This window comes from Gouania willdenowi, chromosome 9, assembly GCF_900634775.1.
Source record: "Gouania willdenowi chromosome 9, fGouWil2.1, whole genome shotgun sequence".
Classification (NCBI taxonomy): domain Eukaryota; kingdom Metazoa; phylum Chordata; class Actinopteri; order Blenniiformes; family Gobiesocidae; genus Gouania; species Gouania willdenowi.
In genome coordinates, this window is record NC_041052.1 from 4,989,875 (window position 1) to 5,007,393 (window position 17,519).

General features: G+C 38.7%; 1 protein-coding gene across 5 annotated transcripts; it reads left to right on the forward strand.

Annotated features, from left to right (window-relative positions):
• Positions 1-1,878: 1,878 nt before the first annotated feature.
• Positions 1,879-15,069, forward strand: lzts3b (leucine zipper, putative tumor suppressor family member 3b). 5 transcript variants are annotated; one of them, XM_028458311.1, is made up of 9 exons: positions 1,879-2,094; positions 3,302-3,337; positions 4,408-5,362; positions 6,330-6,803; positions 6,867-7,049; positions 7,873-8,001; positions 8,937-9,128; positions 10,760-10,990; positions 12,181-15,069. In XM_028458311.1, the coding sequence occupies exons 3-9, from the start codon at positions 4,535-4,537 to the stop codon at positions 13,093-13,095; spliced, it is 2,952 nt and encodes a 983-aa protein (XP_028314112.1). In that variant the 5' UTR covers positions 1,879-2,094; positions 3,302-3,337; positions 4,408-4,534; the 3' UTR covers positions 13,096-15,069. The 5 variants fall into 5 exon arrangements, with proteins under 5 accessions (XP_028314112.1, XP_028314111.1, XP_028314114.1 ...); XM_028458312.1 differs by lacking the exon at positions 1,879-2,094 and adding an exon at positions 2,138-2,151; XM_028458310.1 differs by lacking the exon at positions 3,302-3,337.
• The last annotated feature ends 2,450 nt before the right edge of the window (positions 15,070-17,519 follow it).

Consider the following 17,519-nt stretch of genomic DNA (forward strand, 5'->3'; position numbering starts at 1 on the left):
GGTGATGTCTGGAGGGTGCTGGTTTGGGAGCAAGTGAGAAAAAAGCTGTGCTCCTTTTGTAATCTAACATTTGAGCAAAGCTAATGCATTTCACGCAGACTCATGCTAACTGGACAAAAGCCAACAAAAAGTACATTCATTAAATCTAACCAGTTTCTGTCTCTGTACACCAAAAAAATGTAATGGAAAGATCCATAAAATTACTTGTAGCCCCTCATGAATCTGTATGATGAGAAAATCTGGATTTGACACATGATGTAATGAGAAACTTCTAGACCTTAAAGAGTAACCAAACACGAGCAGAAAACAATTGTATTTGGTATGATGTAATGTTTATTGATCCTAGTCTTCTGCTGTGTTAGAAATTGCATACTAAAGTACTACTCATACTAAGTTTGGCATCAGAATGAGTATGTAGTGCATTCACATTCAGGGCCGACCTTCCTGCCAGGCAACCTAGGCGGCCCCCAATTGCGCCATCTGCTGGAGGGGCACCAATTTTATCTTATTTTTTTAAATGATAATTTAAAAAGTTATAATAAATGTGAAACACACCCTTTACAATCACTGTACATGTTTTCTCTCAATTGAATATTAATATTCAAAAATCAATTTTTTATTAATTCATTGGGAGGGGGGGGGCACGGGGGGGGGTCATTGAGTACGCAAAAAATACCTGGATGTATACTATATTTATGCTTTTTTTTTTTAATTATGCACGGTGGCCACACTAGTCATACTCAACTGTCTCATGATGCAATGCGAGTGGAATGTAAAATGGTCCTGGGACCGGCTTCAAGCTTAAAATCAAACATCCCCTTTTCAAAACTAAAGCATTTCTTGTCATCCATTTTTTTTTTTAATGCTTTTGGAAATAGAGCTCTTGTTTTGAAGTTAATCTGAAGTTTTGTCAGTAGCACAATAGAGGGTCTCTGAAAATCTCCAAAATCTCAGAATGAAATGTGTATACGAGAGTTTTATGGATGAAATGAGCACATGTTGATATTCTACTTGGTCACTTTCTCACTTAAAATGTTTTCAGAACTTTCAAAAGGTGGAGAATCAACAGAGATATTTATCCTCACTGTGATTCAGGTTTTTGACTTTGTAGGTTCGAAATACATCTTGGCCATCATCCTAATGATCTTTATTATACTTATAGTATAATATAGAAGGTATATATCATTGAGTTTGTAGTGTATAGTATGGAGCGTGCCATTTCATTTTAGTCAAAGTATTTTCATTTGGTTGGTTTAATTTTGTTAAAAAATGTAAGAGTGACTGTCCTTTATTGGTTGAAACTCAGCTTTAATATATATTGAAACCATATTTGTATTTTATTTTATTCTATTTTATTGTTTTGCACAACACAAATATTGATATATCTTATATTTTCTTTTTGTGTGTACATTGTTCTATGTCACACTTTGGCAATGTAAACTTGTTTATCATGCCAATAAAGCTGTTTTGAATTGGATTGAAATTTAATATATATATATATATATATAGATAGATAGATAGATAGATAGATAGATATATGATAGATAGATATATGATAGATAGTTGTTGTTTGAGATTGTGTTGCTTTAATTTGTAAAAGACTAATTTGAAAAAAATCCAAAAATTATATAACATTTCAGGCGACCCCCATTTAAATTCTAGGTGACCCCACATGAGGCCCCAACCCCAAGGTTGAAAAACACTGTCCTAATGAGTTGAATGGATGGATGATGGATGGACGGTCGGATTGATCCTCACCTTTATATGACCATCCATCCATCCATCATCCATCCAACAACCTGGCCTGGATGGATGCCAAAAGGGGGCGTTTATGCCGTGCTGCCGGAGGGGCGGGGCCTAAGGTGGGTGTGTGTCTCTCAGCTGATGCTCGTATCAACCACCGACTCCATCATCAGCATCCGACGCTGACAACGGTCGAAGACACAGAGCGTCCGTTCATTCCTTCCCTATACCTGCTAGGCTAACACACAGACACATAACAGACAGGGACACGGACACGGACAGCACGCACTGACGCGGCTGTCTCGTGTCAGTGGACTTTATTGGAGCTGCCATCTTTAAACAGCGGAAACAGTGAGTACCCTTTGATGATGATGATGATGATGATGATGATGATGATGGAGAGCGTCGGTGAATCAAAGCTACTGCATGATGCACGTCGTTATTGTGCTTTGTTAATGTGGATTGCTGTTGGTGTGGCCGAGGGTCGTGAGCTGGACGAGTTTCCCAGCCTAGGCCTGGAGCCTGGAGCCTAGGCTGGGACTGGGACAGGGGGACAGGGGGACTGGGGGAGAACCGATCCACCGTGGCTTGATGCGGATGCTGCTAAAGCCGCCCTTACACTTACCATTATCATTATCCTTATCCTTATACCGCCCAGAGATGTAGAGAAAAGGATGAGAGAGAGAGAGAGAGAGAGAGAGAGAGAGAGAGAGAGAGAGAGAGAGAGAGAGATAGGGATGGATTCGTGAGGGGAGGATGAGGCAGAGCAGATATAATCAGGCAGTGCGTTTTACTACTACTACCATTATTCACCCAAGTGGAAGTAAACCTATAGTAAATGATCTATCTATCTATCTATCTATCTATCTATCTATCTATCTATCTATCTATCTATCTATCTATCTATCTATCTATCTATCCAATTCAATTCAAAACATTTTTATGAGAAAAAAATGTACATTGCCAAAGCAAGTATGACATAGAACAATGTACAGCACACACAAAAGGAATAAATATTAGAAATTATTATTATTTTTGTGATGCAATATAATAATAATAAAATAGCAAAACAAAAACAGGATTACAATATATATGTAGATCATAAACATACAAAGTTTAAGTGTAATAAAAGGGGGGAAAGGTTATGTACAGAGTTTTACATATATCCACATCTATCTATCTATCTATCTATCTATCTATCTATCTATCTGATTAATTCCCACAATAATAATAATCATATTCTACAATATTATTACTTGATTGATTCAGTTCAGGCAACTGTAAAAACAAGGGTTCGTAGAGGTATTAAACAAATAAACAAACATGTGCAAGGGCTTTGAAGGTATTTTAAAGAATGAGCATGTAACTTTTACCTCCTGTTACCAAACATGTTAGCTCTATTTATATTTAAGTTTGCATGCATGCCTGTGTGCATGTGTGCATGTGGTGGGAAAAAAAACTACTTTTAAATACTAATGTTTGTGATTTTTTATCTTTTTTTGCTGTTATTCTTACAATCAATACAAAAATAATCGTCTGACATTTGGGAATCTTTAAGAAAGAGGAACAACAGCAAATGTCAGCAACCTGACAGGTGAACCCACATGGACATTTTACAGCCTTTGAGTATAAAGATTGTTTAAATTAAGAATATTTTGCATATTTAAATTACATTTCTGGAAATGCTGACAATACATTATAAAACCATAAATAACAAACTGTATTTTCCTGTGGTTTTGTCATGATTTATTCTTACACTACTACAAGAAAACTGGATGAAATAAAACTAGTGTACTTGATCTTGACCCACATAGTAATATCAACACTAATCCTCATCTTTTATTAGGAGAATGCTTGTTTTTTATATATCATATCAGCCGGGGTTGGGGTCAATATATATTTTTTGCTCTTGTAAACCTAATTAAATTGTAATTTAGTTCAGTTAATTGACTTTGTAATTGTAATTGGCATGAACATTCTAAAAAAAACTGTCAATTACAATTTAATTAAAAGTAAAACTAAAGAACCATATGACGGTTCTGTGGCTTAAACCCATGTAGTTAACAATTATTAAAATATGTTTCAGATCAACTTTTCCCACTACCTTTTTACCATTTAAAAGAAAACTGACAGAGAAAAGGCTCAGACGCCCACACCAGAAATATTAATACTAATATTTTTCATTGATTAGGAAGCCTAACAAAGTAACAAAGAAAGAAAAAACAAATTGGATAATGGATAATATTTGTATGTGTATTTTACAGCTGATTTAGGACAGGGGTCAAAACTGAAAGCTAACACAAGAGGAAGGTTATGTTTTCTTTATTTATTTACTTTTATTAAAGGCTCAGTAATTGTGATTAACTGTAATTGAACTTTAGTAATTGTAATTGACTTTCAGATGAAAAGTAATACTTTTAATTTTAATTGTGGTTGGAAAACATTCGGTCAACGTAATCGTGATTGAGTTGCAATCGAACATGGATAGTTCAACAAGTAATTGTAATTGAAAAATGTAATTGACCCAAACGCTGCTCACAGCACACATAGTTGTCCAGACTTGTGAACTTTTCCAATCTTTTTTGTATCTGTTATTGTATGACAAGTCATTACGTCAATTACAAGATTGTGTAACTACGTTCATTTTTCTGTGTTCCTCTATAGTGTGTGTGCCCCCACTACCTGCATTAGGTTGTGATGACCCACACTACTTCCAAATGTATGTGTGACCCCTCCTCAAACCTTGACTCCTAACCCCCCTCTAACCCCTGACCTTTGACCCCCCCCCGCTATGGGCAGTGTTGGCAGTGGGGTGGCAGGAGAGCAAGAGTTTGCCATGAAGTCTGTGGGCACCAGGACCACACTGCCCCGAGCCCCTCCTCTATCTCGCCGTTGCCTTGCTGACCGCAGCTGCAGTGCCGAGCGCTTGCCACGCCCCCCAGCGACTATTTCAGACGGGACGGCGTCTAGCGATGAACGAGGGAGCGTTAGTATCGGGACCGCCACCTGTACTGGAACGGACCGGCCCACCGAAACAGCATCGTCCACCAACACTGAATGTACTATGACGGCCCCTTCAAACAACAACCAACTGGACTGTGGCAATGTGGGGAGGAGGGAGTGGGAGAGGCAGCGAGAGAGGGGGAGGGACAGGGACCGGGATCGAGACTGGGACCGGGAGAGGTTGGAAAGGGAGCGAGAGAGGGAGAGAAATCGGGAGAGGGAGCGAGAGCGTGTTGAGAGGGAGAGACTAGAGAGGGAGAGGGAACGCGAGAGGGAACGGGCCAGAGAGAGGGAACGAGAGCGGATAGAGAGAGAGAAGATAGAACGAGAGAGGGAGAGGGAGAGAGAGAGGGAGAGGGAGCGAGAGAGGGAGAGACTGGAGAACGAGAGGATGGAGAGAGAGCGGGAGAGGGAAATGCAAGCGGCCAGCTTAGATGTTTGTGGGAACATCGTGGGACGAGGAGCCGGGGAGAAGAACAGCGTTGGTATCAGCCAACACCAGCACAGAGAGATGGTCGGCACCAGGACAGACGGAGAGAACAACCCGATGGGTCACAACAACCCCCCAAACCACAACCCACCCAAGATCATGCCAGTGTCAGGAAAACTAGAGCAGGTACAGCAATATGTAGAACTGAAGAGGCCAATGATCCAGAATCAGAGTCAATGGTCTTTTAGTCTTCTTTTTGAATCATATGTTAAGGTTTCATTTATTCAGAAAACTGTTTTTCATGAAATTTCCTTTGATGTTTCCTTGACTTTCGCGTAATAATTCTAATTATTGGAATTCCAATTATTGGAATTATTATGAGGAAGTCAAGAAAACATCAAAGCAATCAACAGACATCTCTGAATTTGATGATCAAAACATGTAGAACTGAAGAGGCCATGATCCAAAATGAGAGTCGATTGTTATTCCAGCATATTCTTTTTGTCTTTTTTTTTTAATAATATGTTAAGGTTTCATTTATTCAGATTTTTAAAAAAATTTACCTTGATCTCCTGACATGTTTCGACTGTCAACTGCCAGTCCTCTTCAGAGGAGTCACTCTGCCGAACTCATGCTAAGTCTAAAAACTAAAGTTTTAACTCATATTGAGATAATTACCACATTTACTCACTACTAGTGAGTTTGAATTAGAATTCCATAAATATTGTAAATGAAAGTATTTTATTAACAAAAAATAAATATTTGAATTGGAATTGGAATTATTACGTGAAAGTCAAGGAGGGATCAGCAAACACCTCTGAAGAGGACTGGCAGTTGATAGTCGAAACATGTCAGGAGATCAAAGTAAATTTCCAGAAAAACAGTCTAAATAAATGAAACCTTAACTTAATAAAAATTAAATGTGACAACTATGAAATGAAATGTATGTTATGGGAATTTAGCTAAAATGAGAACATTCAGATTTATTATGACTTCATTTTCACCTTTGTTGTCAAACTTAGAGATTTTATCTTATGGACTGAATGAAAACAGCCCTTGAAATAACACATCTATCTTGTCTTCTACTTTATCACCAAAATGTTTATTTGAGTGGTTTTGTTTTTTGTTCCTTCTCTATATTTCTCGTTCACAGGCGATGCAGAGCAACTCGGGCCTCGTTCGTCCCTCTGCTTTCAAACCCGTAGTTCCAAAGAGCTTCCACTCCATGCAGAACCTGGTGGCCCAGGGCGGAGGGGCTGGGAGCGAGGGAAAGGCTGAAGCCAGGAGTGATGGGTTCAGTGAGGGCAGGGTAGGGAGGAGAGGCAGGGATGCAGGAGGAGTAGGAGAGGCAGGGGAGGTCCCAGAGGCCCTGCTTCTGGACCAGGACAGTCCGGTGAGGGTGGGCAGGAACGAGGGAGGAGGGAGTGGGAATGAAGTAGTTCAGGGAGGCATGTCTGATTCAGGGAGAAATTCCCTGACCAGTTTACCCACGTACACAGGCTCTGGATCTGGTTGCGCACCCCCAGCTGTCCTGGGGCCTCTGAGTGCCTCCACCAGCCACATAAACCGGCTCGGCATGGCGGGGGCCCCTGCTGGCCTGGATAAGTTGGAGAAGCCAGGCTATCAGGTAAGGACTGTTCTTCAATTGGATTTTTTTCTGAAACCTAAACTTGTTTCCAACGTATCATAGCGTGTTTCTCTGCAGAACGGACTCAGTGCCTCAGACAGCGGCCGGTCCTCGTCAGGAAAGAGCTCGTCATCTTATCAGAGGCTGAGCCACCTGAGTGATGCTCCAGCACCTCTTCGCCCCTCCCCCTCATCTGATGACATCATCCAGGACCTGGAGGACCGGCTGTGGGAGAAAGAGCAAGAGGTCAGAGGTTGCAGAGAAATGTCTTTGCCACATGTCTAAACAACATCAAAATTTGGTAGAAAAGTGAAAAGCCATAGTTTTCTGGTCGTTGAAAAAAGTTCTTTATTAAGACATCTCATTATAGTCTAAATATGGTTGAAAATTCATATTTTCTGTACATAGCACTATGCACTCAAGTTGTTGTTAATTAATTGATTTAAAGTGTTATATCTTACATTCCCAAAATGTAATACTTAATTGTGGGAACCTTTGTCCTCAACTTGTACCAAGATCAGATTTGTATTTTGGTTCATATTTGTGGACCATAATATATTTGAAGTTGTTACAATACCTTTTCTTCTTTTTTTTTTTTTTGGTCAATTTGGTCCAAATTTGCCAAAAAATTTAGATTGTTCAGTTTCTTACCCCCAAATGAAAAGTCCTTGTTCCATTGACTATTTTTCGGCCACAATGTGCCAAATCTGGACCAAGTTGGAGGGTCCAATAACAACTAAGCTTCAACGACTATATTCGGACTGAATTTTGACCAATTTTGACGGCTATTTTTGGGCTAATTCGAGACTAAGACAGACCGACCAGATTTAGCCCAAAAAAGAACGTCTAAATGACGTGGGTGTTTGGTGGGCAGCAATTTTGGAAAAAAAACAACCCAAATTTGTTTCCATAGTAGGTTTCATGAAAATCACACTGTAGTCACTTCTAAAAATGTAAAATCTGCAGCAGCAAAAATGGTCCAAAACATTTGGAAATCATGTGACGTTTTCCTCAGGTTTGCACCAAAACAAATGTGATCATCTTTAACGCCATGAATGATCCTGCGTAGGTGCAACATATGCGCAGAAACCTGGACCAAAGTGAGGCAGCCATCATCCAGGTGTTTGAGGAGAAGCAGCGTGTTTGGGAACGGCAGATGGACGAGCTGAGACAGAACTACGCCTCACGCCTACAACAGGTGAGGTCATTACAAATTATCTTTAGACAAAGCAACGTCAAGTCCAGCTTAAGTCCTGCAGAGAAGGAATGAATAAATTATAATTTAGTGTCATATTTTAGGCAGTATAGTGAGAAAAATGTGTGAGATGCTTATTATTTTTTTATTGATTGAGGTACTATTGATTTTTGTCAAACTTTGCTTCTATTGTCAACTAGAAAGTCACTCAAACCTCTCTTGGGAACTAAACCTTAGTAAAATAAATAGCAAAAACTTATAGAAACCACACATTGACAGGACTTTGGTTATTAAAAACATGTATGTTTAAAATAAAACACACAAATTAATACAAATAACAAAAACACACAAATGGATAACAAATGCACATTTAAAATGTATGCAAAATGTCGAGAAAGAAGTACACAACAAAAAAACCTCCCAAAACTCAAAAGACAGCTATAAAAACAAAAATATGAAAAAAATACTCCAAAAACTTACAAACAAAAAACAAAAATATGCAAAAGAATAACAAGAGCATGTTAACAAAATAGTCAAAATTCCATTAAAAATACAAAAGAATGACAAAAAAAAAATGCACAAACAACAAAAATACACAAAATGACTCCAAAAATTCACAAGACAACTTCATAATTATAGAAAGTAAAGTAAAATAGAAAGTGACTACAAAAACACACAAGACAACAAAAAAATATTTTGAAAAGGACAGAAAAACAGACCAAACTTTTGTCAGATTGGTCATTTTTCTAAATCTTGAATGTTGATAATGTGACTCAGCACATTTTTGTGGCCCCTGCTTTGATAAAAACTTGCCTATATCTCTGATCTAATTGGTCTTAATCTTGCGCTGTTGCCTGAATATATTGCATTATAACCTTTTCTGCCTTCACATGTGTGTCAGAGGTGATGCTGTAGACGTGCACGTGTATTTTCCACAGGTGACGCGTCGTGCTCAGCGCTCTCAGACGGCTCTGCAGGCTCAGATCACTCGCCTGTCTCAGGACAAGAGGCGTCTCCAGGAGGAGATGGCTGCTCTGCTGGCTCAGAGAGAAGAGCTGGAGAGAAAGTGTTTGGATTACAGGAAGGAACAAGCTGACATCCTGCCTCGTCTGGAGGAGACCAAGTGGGAGGTGAGATATGAACGTGTAGTAGTGTTTGACTAATTCACTAAAATGGTCTGGGTCAGATTAGGATAGAAAACTGAGAAAATACACACACATTGTTTTACTCACTGTTAGTGCTTGGTGAGCAATGCTTCAATATCTCGATATCTACAACATGTGGTTCTCAACCAGGGGTGGACTTGGACAAAAATTCAGTCCTGGTATTTTGTGTCTAGACCAGCCCACTACATTATCAGTGACACCATGTAGAGGCCGTTATTAAGTCAGTGATGCTCAACATGTGGCTCTTTATGTCTTAATTTGAATTATTAGTTCCCCAGAAAACCTTAAAAAGGTGAAACTTTAACCAATTTTTACCCATTTCCTTTGCCCCTTTTCAAAAAGTTCTATTCAATTAAATTCAATTCAAATGTATTTGTATTGCGCAACTTACTACAAAGTTGTCTCAATGCCCTTATAAAAATATAAAACTCATAATGAGAAGGAAAAAACCCAACTAGATCCACATGAACAAGCATTTAACAACAGCAACAGCCCTTTACTCAAATTACAGAGCAATTATACCCCATAAACCCTGTGCTGAGCAGTACAGAACAACATGCAATACAAACTAAAGTGTTACTTCTGACACTTTATTCAGACTTTAGCTTCCTTTTGCCAATAAATACCCCTTGTTTCCATTTTTACAAGTTCTTTTTGACACTTTTATCAAATTTTTGTTCTTTCTTAAAAAAATGTTGGCCACTTTTCATCCAAATAAGCTAACGTTTGCCCTTTTTCACGATTGTTTGCCAAGTTTTACCCCTTACATACCACCTGGTTCCTCTTTGTTTCCCCATTTTTTGGCCACTTTTGGCCCTTTTTAGGCACTTTTCACTCTTTTGAGAAGTGCCTCGGTCTATTTGACTATAATTGGTTTTACTTTATTTAAGGCTACTATAAAATGAGTCTGCAGCACTTATTTCATGTTTGAAGTGATTGTCATATATTGATTACAATCTGATATCGTTTTGCCTAAAACTGTACAATTTAATGATCATTTTGACTATCGTTAATTGCTAGGGGAAGCACTGAAAATACAATTCAATTAATTTAGATTCAATTATTTGTTCTTTATTCCAAAGCCAATCTCTTTCTTTAAAAACAAAAATTAAATCTGTTAAATTTTGTGGAAATTTTGATTTATTTTTTGGATTTCAGTAGAAAGTGAAACATTTCATTTCCAAAAAATGAGAATTTCTGGCTTCACTTTGGGGTCAAATCATTCTGAAATAAATATAGACGATCAGCTTTTTTAATTCAGAACAATTTTTATTCTTTATAGGTTTTTACTCTCCCTAAGAATCGATTAATTTATCACACACACACTGCTCACCTTCTTTCTCAGGGGGGACTTGGACCTGTTCAGGTGGGACGGGGGGCTAACAGACACCTGCTGCTGCTGCTTTTGACGTGTCTGTTGGCAACATGCATCATCTTTTGACAGAGTGAATATGAGCAAAGCTTGCTAAATGTTTGGCTGTATTGGTTAGTTTTAACTAAAAGAGCAGTGAAATGTAAAAATTCTGAGTTTTCTTCAGAAATATGATCCCCCCCCCAAACTGACACCAACTGATGATTGTATCTTCGTGTATCAGGTGTGTCAGAAAGCAGGAGAGATCTCCTTGCTGAAGCAGCAGCTGAGGGAGAGCCAAGCCGAGGTGACTCAGCGAGCCGGAGAGATGGTGGCCCTGAGGGGCCAGTTGAAGGAGCTCAACGTCCAGCTGAGGGAGCGGGAGGAGGTGATGCTGGGCCTGAAGGACTCGTACAGCACTAAGAGTGTGGAGCTGGAGAAGTGTGAAGGAGAGCTGAGGAGGACCCTCTCTGAGGTGGGCATAGGCATCCACTCACTCATTGGAGACATAAACTAATATCAGACATGTAGGGCCTGCACTATGAAGTAAATATGGAGGCATATTGTATCAACCTATTTTAAGAAGACTGTCCACTTTCCACTCTGTCCTCCCCCATGGCTTGTTTTTTTCCTGGACTAATAATTGTGACATTTATTGCATTTTGATGTTGTAAAAGTTGGATAAATGCGTGCAGGCTGTTCAGACAGCAATCACATTGTGAAATTCCTGATATGTATCAGATTAAGGAGCACATTGAAAGTGGCTTGGGTTCAAATGTGACAAAAATAGATTTGTGCTCTTCAAACTGTCTTTAACAGATCGGATACAAGTCGTATATGGACAGTTCATGAACATTAATCTAACAGTAGGAAGTTCTGTTCATGCTCATTGGTCAGAAATCATGCATATTCACAGACCTCCATGGGTAAGGGTTATAGTCAGGGGCCAGGAGGAGATCCTCAAACCCGTTGTCAGCGTGGTGCCATGGACTGGCCTGACTTATCCTCAGTCCTGGATTTAATCATGGCAGAAGCCCTGATCCACAGCTGAGAGGAGATCCAATCGCAGAACATCTGTTGTCTCTTGTATTTAGCATTGAGGGCACGTACATACAGCCTCATAGAAGCATCTCACGATATGTACAAACATAGTTAAATGTCCTTAAAACATCCACTGTAACATGATTCAATATAAAAAATAGTTGTTAATTGGTTAATATTTTGAAAACCATGACATGTAACAACATATTCATGTGAGATTGTTTTACATGTTCCCTTTTAAGAGCAATTTACGAGTGTGATTACTGAGTTGGGCTTTTTACGACTAAATCAAGATTGTTGAGCGTTTAATCTAACAAAATCCTTTACAGGGATTTCAGGACTTGGCTTGATGATGCAATCAAATTGTTTGCACAGCAACATTTAGTTGTGTCTACACTGTAAATAAACCAACTGTGACTATTGTTTTTTCATTGTGACGAATGTATTCGCGAGAAGAAGCTCGGATGGGCCTGCGATTGATTCTACTGGATCTCATGTGTCAAACTTAAGGCCCGGGGGCCAAATCCGGCCCTTCAGAGCATCCAATTCGGCCTGCAAGAAAAAGTAAAAATGAGAGAAAACATGAATCATTGTGATGATCCCCTCTCCTTATCTTTTCTCCAGGTGTCCATTCTAAGGGAGAAGCTGGGTGTTTTTGAAGCGGAGGTATTAGGTCTGAAGCGAGCTCTGAATGAAGTGAGCAGAGGGGCTGAATTTGTTGTGAGCCCTAATTTGGCTGCTGCAGGACTCCTGCCCCCATGGGGGGTCGTCCACTGCCCACGAAACCCAATGGAGCCCTCGCCCAACTCCCTGACCCCCACATCTGACACACTGCTGAGTCTACAGAGCGATGAAGCCAAAGCCCAAAGGCAGGAGGCTCAGAGACAGGAGAGGCAGCAGCGTGAGGAGGCCCAGTGGCGTGAAGCCCAACGCCAGGACGCCCAGCTCCGTCAGGAGGCCCAAATGCGCCAGGAAGCGCAGCTGCGTCAGGAGGCCCAGCTCCGCCATGAGGCCCAGGACACTCAGCATCCATCGCAGCGGGGGCAGGAGGGGCCGTGGGACGAAGCGGGGGAGCTGCGTCGGCAGCTGGAGCAGCTGCAGTCCGTGCTGAGGCTGGAGAGGCAACAGCGGGAACGCCAGGCACTCAACTTTGACCAGGAACGACACACCTGGCAGGATGAGAAGGAGCGGGTCCTGAAGTACCAGGCCCAGCTGCAGCTCAGCTACGTGGAGACGCTGCAGAAGAACCAAGCTTTGGAGAAACGAATGAGCCAACTGGGGGCCAAACCCACCACCGGCTGCACCACTACCACCATTGTTACCACCACCACCAGTGCCCCCCCCATGTCCTCCAGCTCCCCCCCACCACCGGCGCTCTCACCTCTGTCTCCTCAGTCTCTTCCCTCCCTCTCCGGGCCCATCTCCCTCACCCTCTCCCCACCCTGCGATGACCAAAAGGGCCCCCCATCCCTTCATCAGCTCGCCCCTCCATGGGCCGGACCCTCACGCCTGGAGAGGATAGAGTCGACGGAGATCTAGACTCCGCCCCTTTTCAAGCTAAATCTCCTTCAGAAACCACATCACCAATGATAATTCCAGCAAGTTATTTTTGTCTTCTTTTATGAAATAATAAGTTAAGGTTTCATTTAATCAGACCACTTTTTTCAGGAAATTTACTGTGAACTCCTGACATGTTTCGACTGCCAAGTGTCAGTCTTACTCAGAGGCATCTTTCGATGCCTTTAATGTGTTTTTATGAGTTCATGTCAGGAGATCAAAGTTAATTTCCGGAAAAAAGTTTACTTTGATCTCCTGACATGTTTCGACTGCCAACTGTCACTCCTCCTCAGAAGCATCTGCTGATCACTTTGATGTGTCCTTATGAGTTCATGTCAGGAGATCAAAGTTAATTTCCGGAAAAAAGTTGTTAACTTTGATCTCCTGAAATGAACTCATAAGGCGATCAGCAGATGTCTCTGAGTAAGATCTCCTGAAATGAACTAATAAGGCGATCAGCAGATGCCTCTGAGTAAGACTGACAGTTGGCAGTCGAAACATGTCAGGAGATCATGGTTAACTTTTTTCAGGAAATTTACTTTGATCTCCTGACATGAACTCATAAAAACACATTAAAGCCATCAAAAGATGCCTCTGAGTAAGACTGACAGTTGGCAGTCGAAACATGTCAGGAGATCAAAGTAAATTTCAAAGTACATTTCCTGAAAAAAATTGTTACCCTTGATCTCCTAACATGAACTCATAAGGACACATTAAGAGCGATAAGCAGATGCCTCTGAGGAAGACTGACAGTTGGCAGTCGAAACATGTCAGGAGATCAAAGTAAATTTCTTCATAAAAAGTTGTCTGAATAAATGAAACCATAACATATCATATCACATCACCAATGATATAAAAACCTGTTGGGAACACAAACTGCATCTTACAGCTACACAACAATAACAAGGGCCAACATTAAATCACTCTGTTATCACCAACAAAGCAGATAAATGCCAAAATGAGGTCAAGCAACATTCAATATCAAATAATTCTCGACCCTTCCAGCATCTTTCCTGGCACACTTTTACATCCTATCTAATTGTTCTTATGTAAAATTGTGCCACATTGATGAGACACGGAAATCTACTAATTTTAGTATTAAGTGACTGTGTTTGTATTACAGCACTAATAATACATGAGTCATTTCATAGTCAGGCTAAAAAAAAAGAAAAAATACAAAGACAATCAGGTATATTGTCAGAAATTATATGAAATAATATAATGCGTTATTTATTCATTGTAAGTCTGTATAACTGGTTGTGTATATGTAGAATTAGTGGTCAGATTGTATGATGTTACTTGCATTTTTTGGCCAGAAATCGCCTTACATCATTCATTCCATTCCAGCTTTGAGAAGAAAAGACAAACCAAATGCTGGGAGAAAATAATTTATTTAAAAGATCAAGAGCGTATTGTTTCAGTGCTTTCTTTCATAATCACATCAGCAACCAGTTACACAGTATTGTTACAAATGGATGGAACATTACATTGAAATCTGAGCAGATGTAGATAATATCAAAACGTCAATTTTTTTACATATCTGTTTAGATGTCATTTCATACAACGATGACCCATATAAAGAAATTATTAAGGCCGGGAGAGTTTATATTTTCTACAAAGGGATAATAAATAGGTATGTTTAGCAGATAATCAACCCCAATGCATTAGAAAGTGAGACTTAGGACAATGAGAACCCAGTTCTCTTTCACTTCAGGTTTCCTGTGGTGACTAAAAGTAGACACTAGAGTGAGATAAAGAGCTGTTTTCACTCACTGACTAACTTTGAATGAGCATCAAAGCACACAGTTGGAATTTGAATATTATGATAATTGTGTTGATTGCCACAGAAGCGTATCGCATTCACTTGAAAAAAGACAGTTTTAAAAAATAATAATTTATTTCTTTGTTTTGTTTTTTAGGCTTTTTTTCCTGACTAATTTTTTCTTCTTCTATTTTTCAGATGATTTTTTTTTCCTTCTGTTTTTTGGACAATTTTTTTTCTGTTTTTCTTGCAAATTTTTTTCTGAAAAACTGAAAATAAATTAGTCCCCAAAAAAGAAAAAAAAATAGCTGTTTGTTTTTTGGACAAATTTTTATCGTCCTAGAAACAGAAAAAAATGGCATGAAAAACAAAAAAAAAATTACTCCAAAAAACAGAAGAAAAACCATTTTTCCAAAAAAACATGATTAACAAACTAAAAGAATTAATTACTCAGAACAAAATGATTATTATTTTTTTTTCTCGAGTGAATACAATATGCTTCCGTAGATTGCTTTGCACATTCACGTAAAAAAAAAAAAAAAAAAAATCAGAGGAAGCAGTCAGTGTCCCCAAAGTTTAAAAAACATTTTATAGAATGTATATTATTCTAGAAGGAAAAACTTATATGGGTATAGATTGTTCACGTGCAGATGGAAGATTGTGCAAGCGTGTGTGTGTGTGATAGAGGGACTAGTGGCAATACAGAGTGAAATTATACCTGGAACATAATGACTTCCTTTACACACAGGCCTATGACTCTGAAATATTGAATGAAGGGATTGTGTTAATCCTGGAAAACTCATACTTTCTTCTGTATAGTTCATTGAAACATGGCAAAGGAAGAATGTTGGGTTGGCCTCTTTAATTCATTAAAGGAAGCTTTCAGGCTTAAGTGCACTATGTAGTGTTCTACATATAAGTTATGATGTACAGTAGAACGAGATGTGAATATCATGGCTTTTATACGTGTTGTTTATGCCAGCATACAAAGATGTTGCTCAAGAATATTAACTTATCTCGAAGGTATTACATAGTATTATCATCTTTACTCCTGTTATTATATTATGGTGAACTGACAGCAAAATGTGTGCCATTTGAGCTTTACTTTATGTGTTTTTTTGTTGTTTTTTTTAGTTTTTTACAGTGTAGATATCCTTTTTTTGGCTTATCATGATGGTGCAATCATAGCAACCCTGCCAAAAAAAAAAAAAGAATTAAAAAATGAAGATGTTCTTTTTTGGTGTAGGTGATAAATGTAGTTACAGTATTGCATTGTTTAGAGAACAAAACAACAGCAGATTTGACATACGTTTCTGAATTATTGTTTGTATTTATGTTACTTGTACTGCTCTGGTTTGAATAAATCCACTTGTTTGTTAGATTTCAGCAAAGATAATAAAGATATGTGAATAATTTGGTGCTTTGACTGGTGATGTTTCAGATTTTAGTCTCACAAAGCCAACCCAAGTCAATATAAAATGAAGTTTTTTAATGAATTTTCGTTGACTACATACTTTTTAAGTGACAACAACAACTGAAATTATCCTGATACATTGTATTTTAGTCAAAATGCTATGACAAAAACTTAATCACAAATGTACTGTAAAAATTAACCCTGGAATTAACCAAATCAATGCACATTAAACAGAAGGTGTTTCCTAATGCTAAATCACTTTAGGCAGACGTAGGCAACTGGCAGCCCGCGGGCCACATGCGGCCCTTGGTCTCATTTTGAACGCCCCCCGAAGTAAATGCACAAAATTAGTTAAAAACACATGCAAAATTACAGAAACATACACGAGACAACATAAATGCACAAAATCACTTCAAAAACTCACAACGGCAACCACAACAACCACAACAAAAAAATATCACCTAATGAGAGAAAAATTATTCAATTACAAAACGACAACAAAAACAGAAAACAAATACACAAAAAATGTCTCTAAAAATAACAACAAAAATACACAAATTGGCTCATAACATACACACAAAACAACAAATGAAATAAGAGGAAAATATAATAAATGACTTAAAAAAACAGACATAAAACGACAGCAACAACAAACAAGACAACAACAGAAAGTGCAAAATGAACAAAACAAAGCAATAAATTACACCAAAAACACATGAAATGACAAAACAAACATTTTGTTCTTTCCTGTGTTAATGCTCAGATTGCTCATTATTCTTAATGCTGACATGAATGTGGCCCTCTGATCAGAATATCACTTTTTTTGTGGCCCCGCTGTGATAAAAGTTGCCTTGTTACAACCTGATATGAAGCAACAACCTGAAATGTAACAAAACCAGAATAAGTTGTCTAATAGAAAAATTAATAAAACACAAAATGTTACAACTGGTCAATAATGTGACAAGATGCTGAACGCAAAACGTAAAAAACAATTTTATTACATTATGGGGCAGGCCAAATATTTTTTCCCTATTAGTGTAATAATTTCATTCAATAGTGAGTCAATGATTTATTTATTTACTTTTTGCTTCAATGTAGAGAGTGGCATCATACACAAATGCCTATGCATAATATATATACAGATATAGAGAACCTTTTTTTCCTACCTATATATCTCTCTCTCTGTGTGTGTGTGTGTGTGTGTGTACTGTATATCTATATATAAAGGGT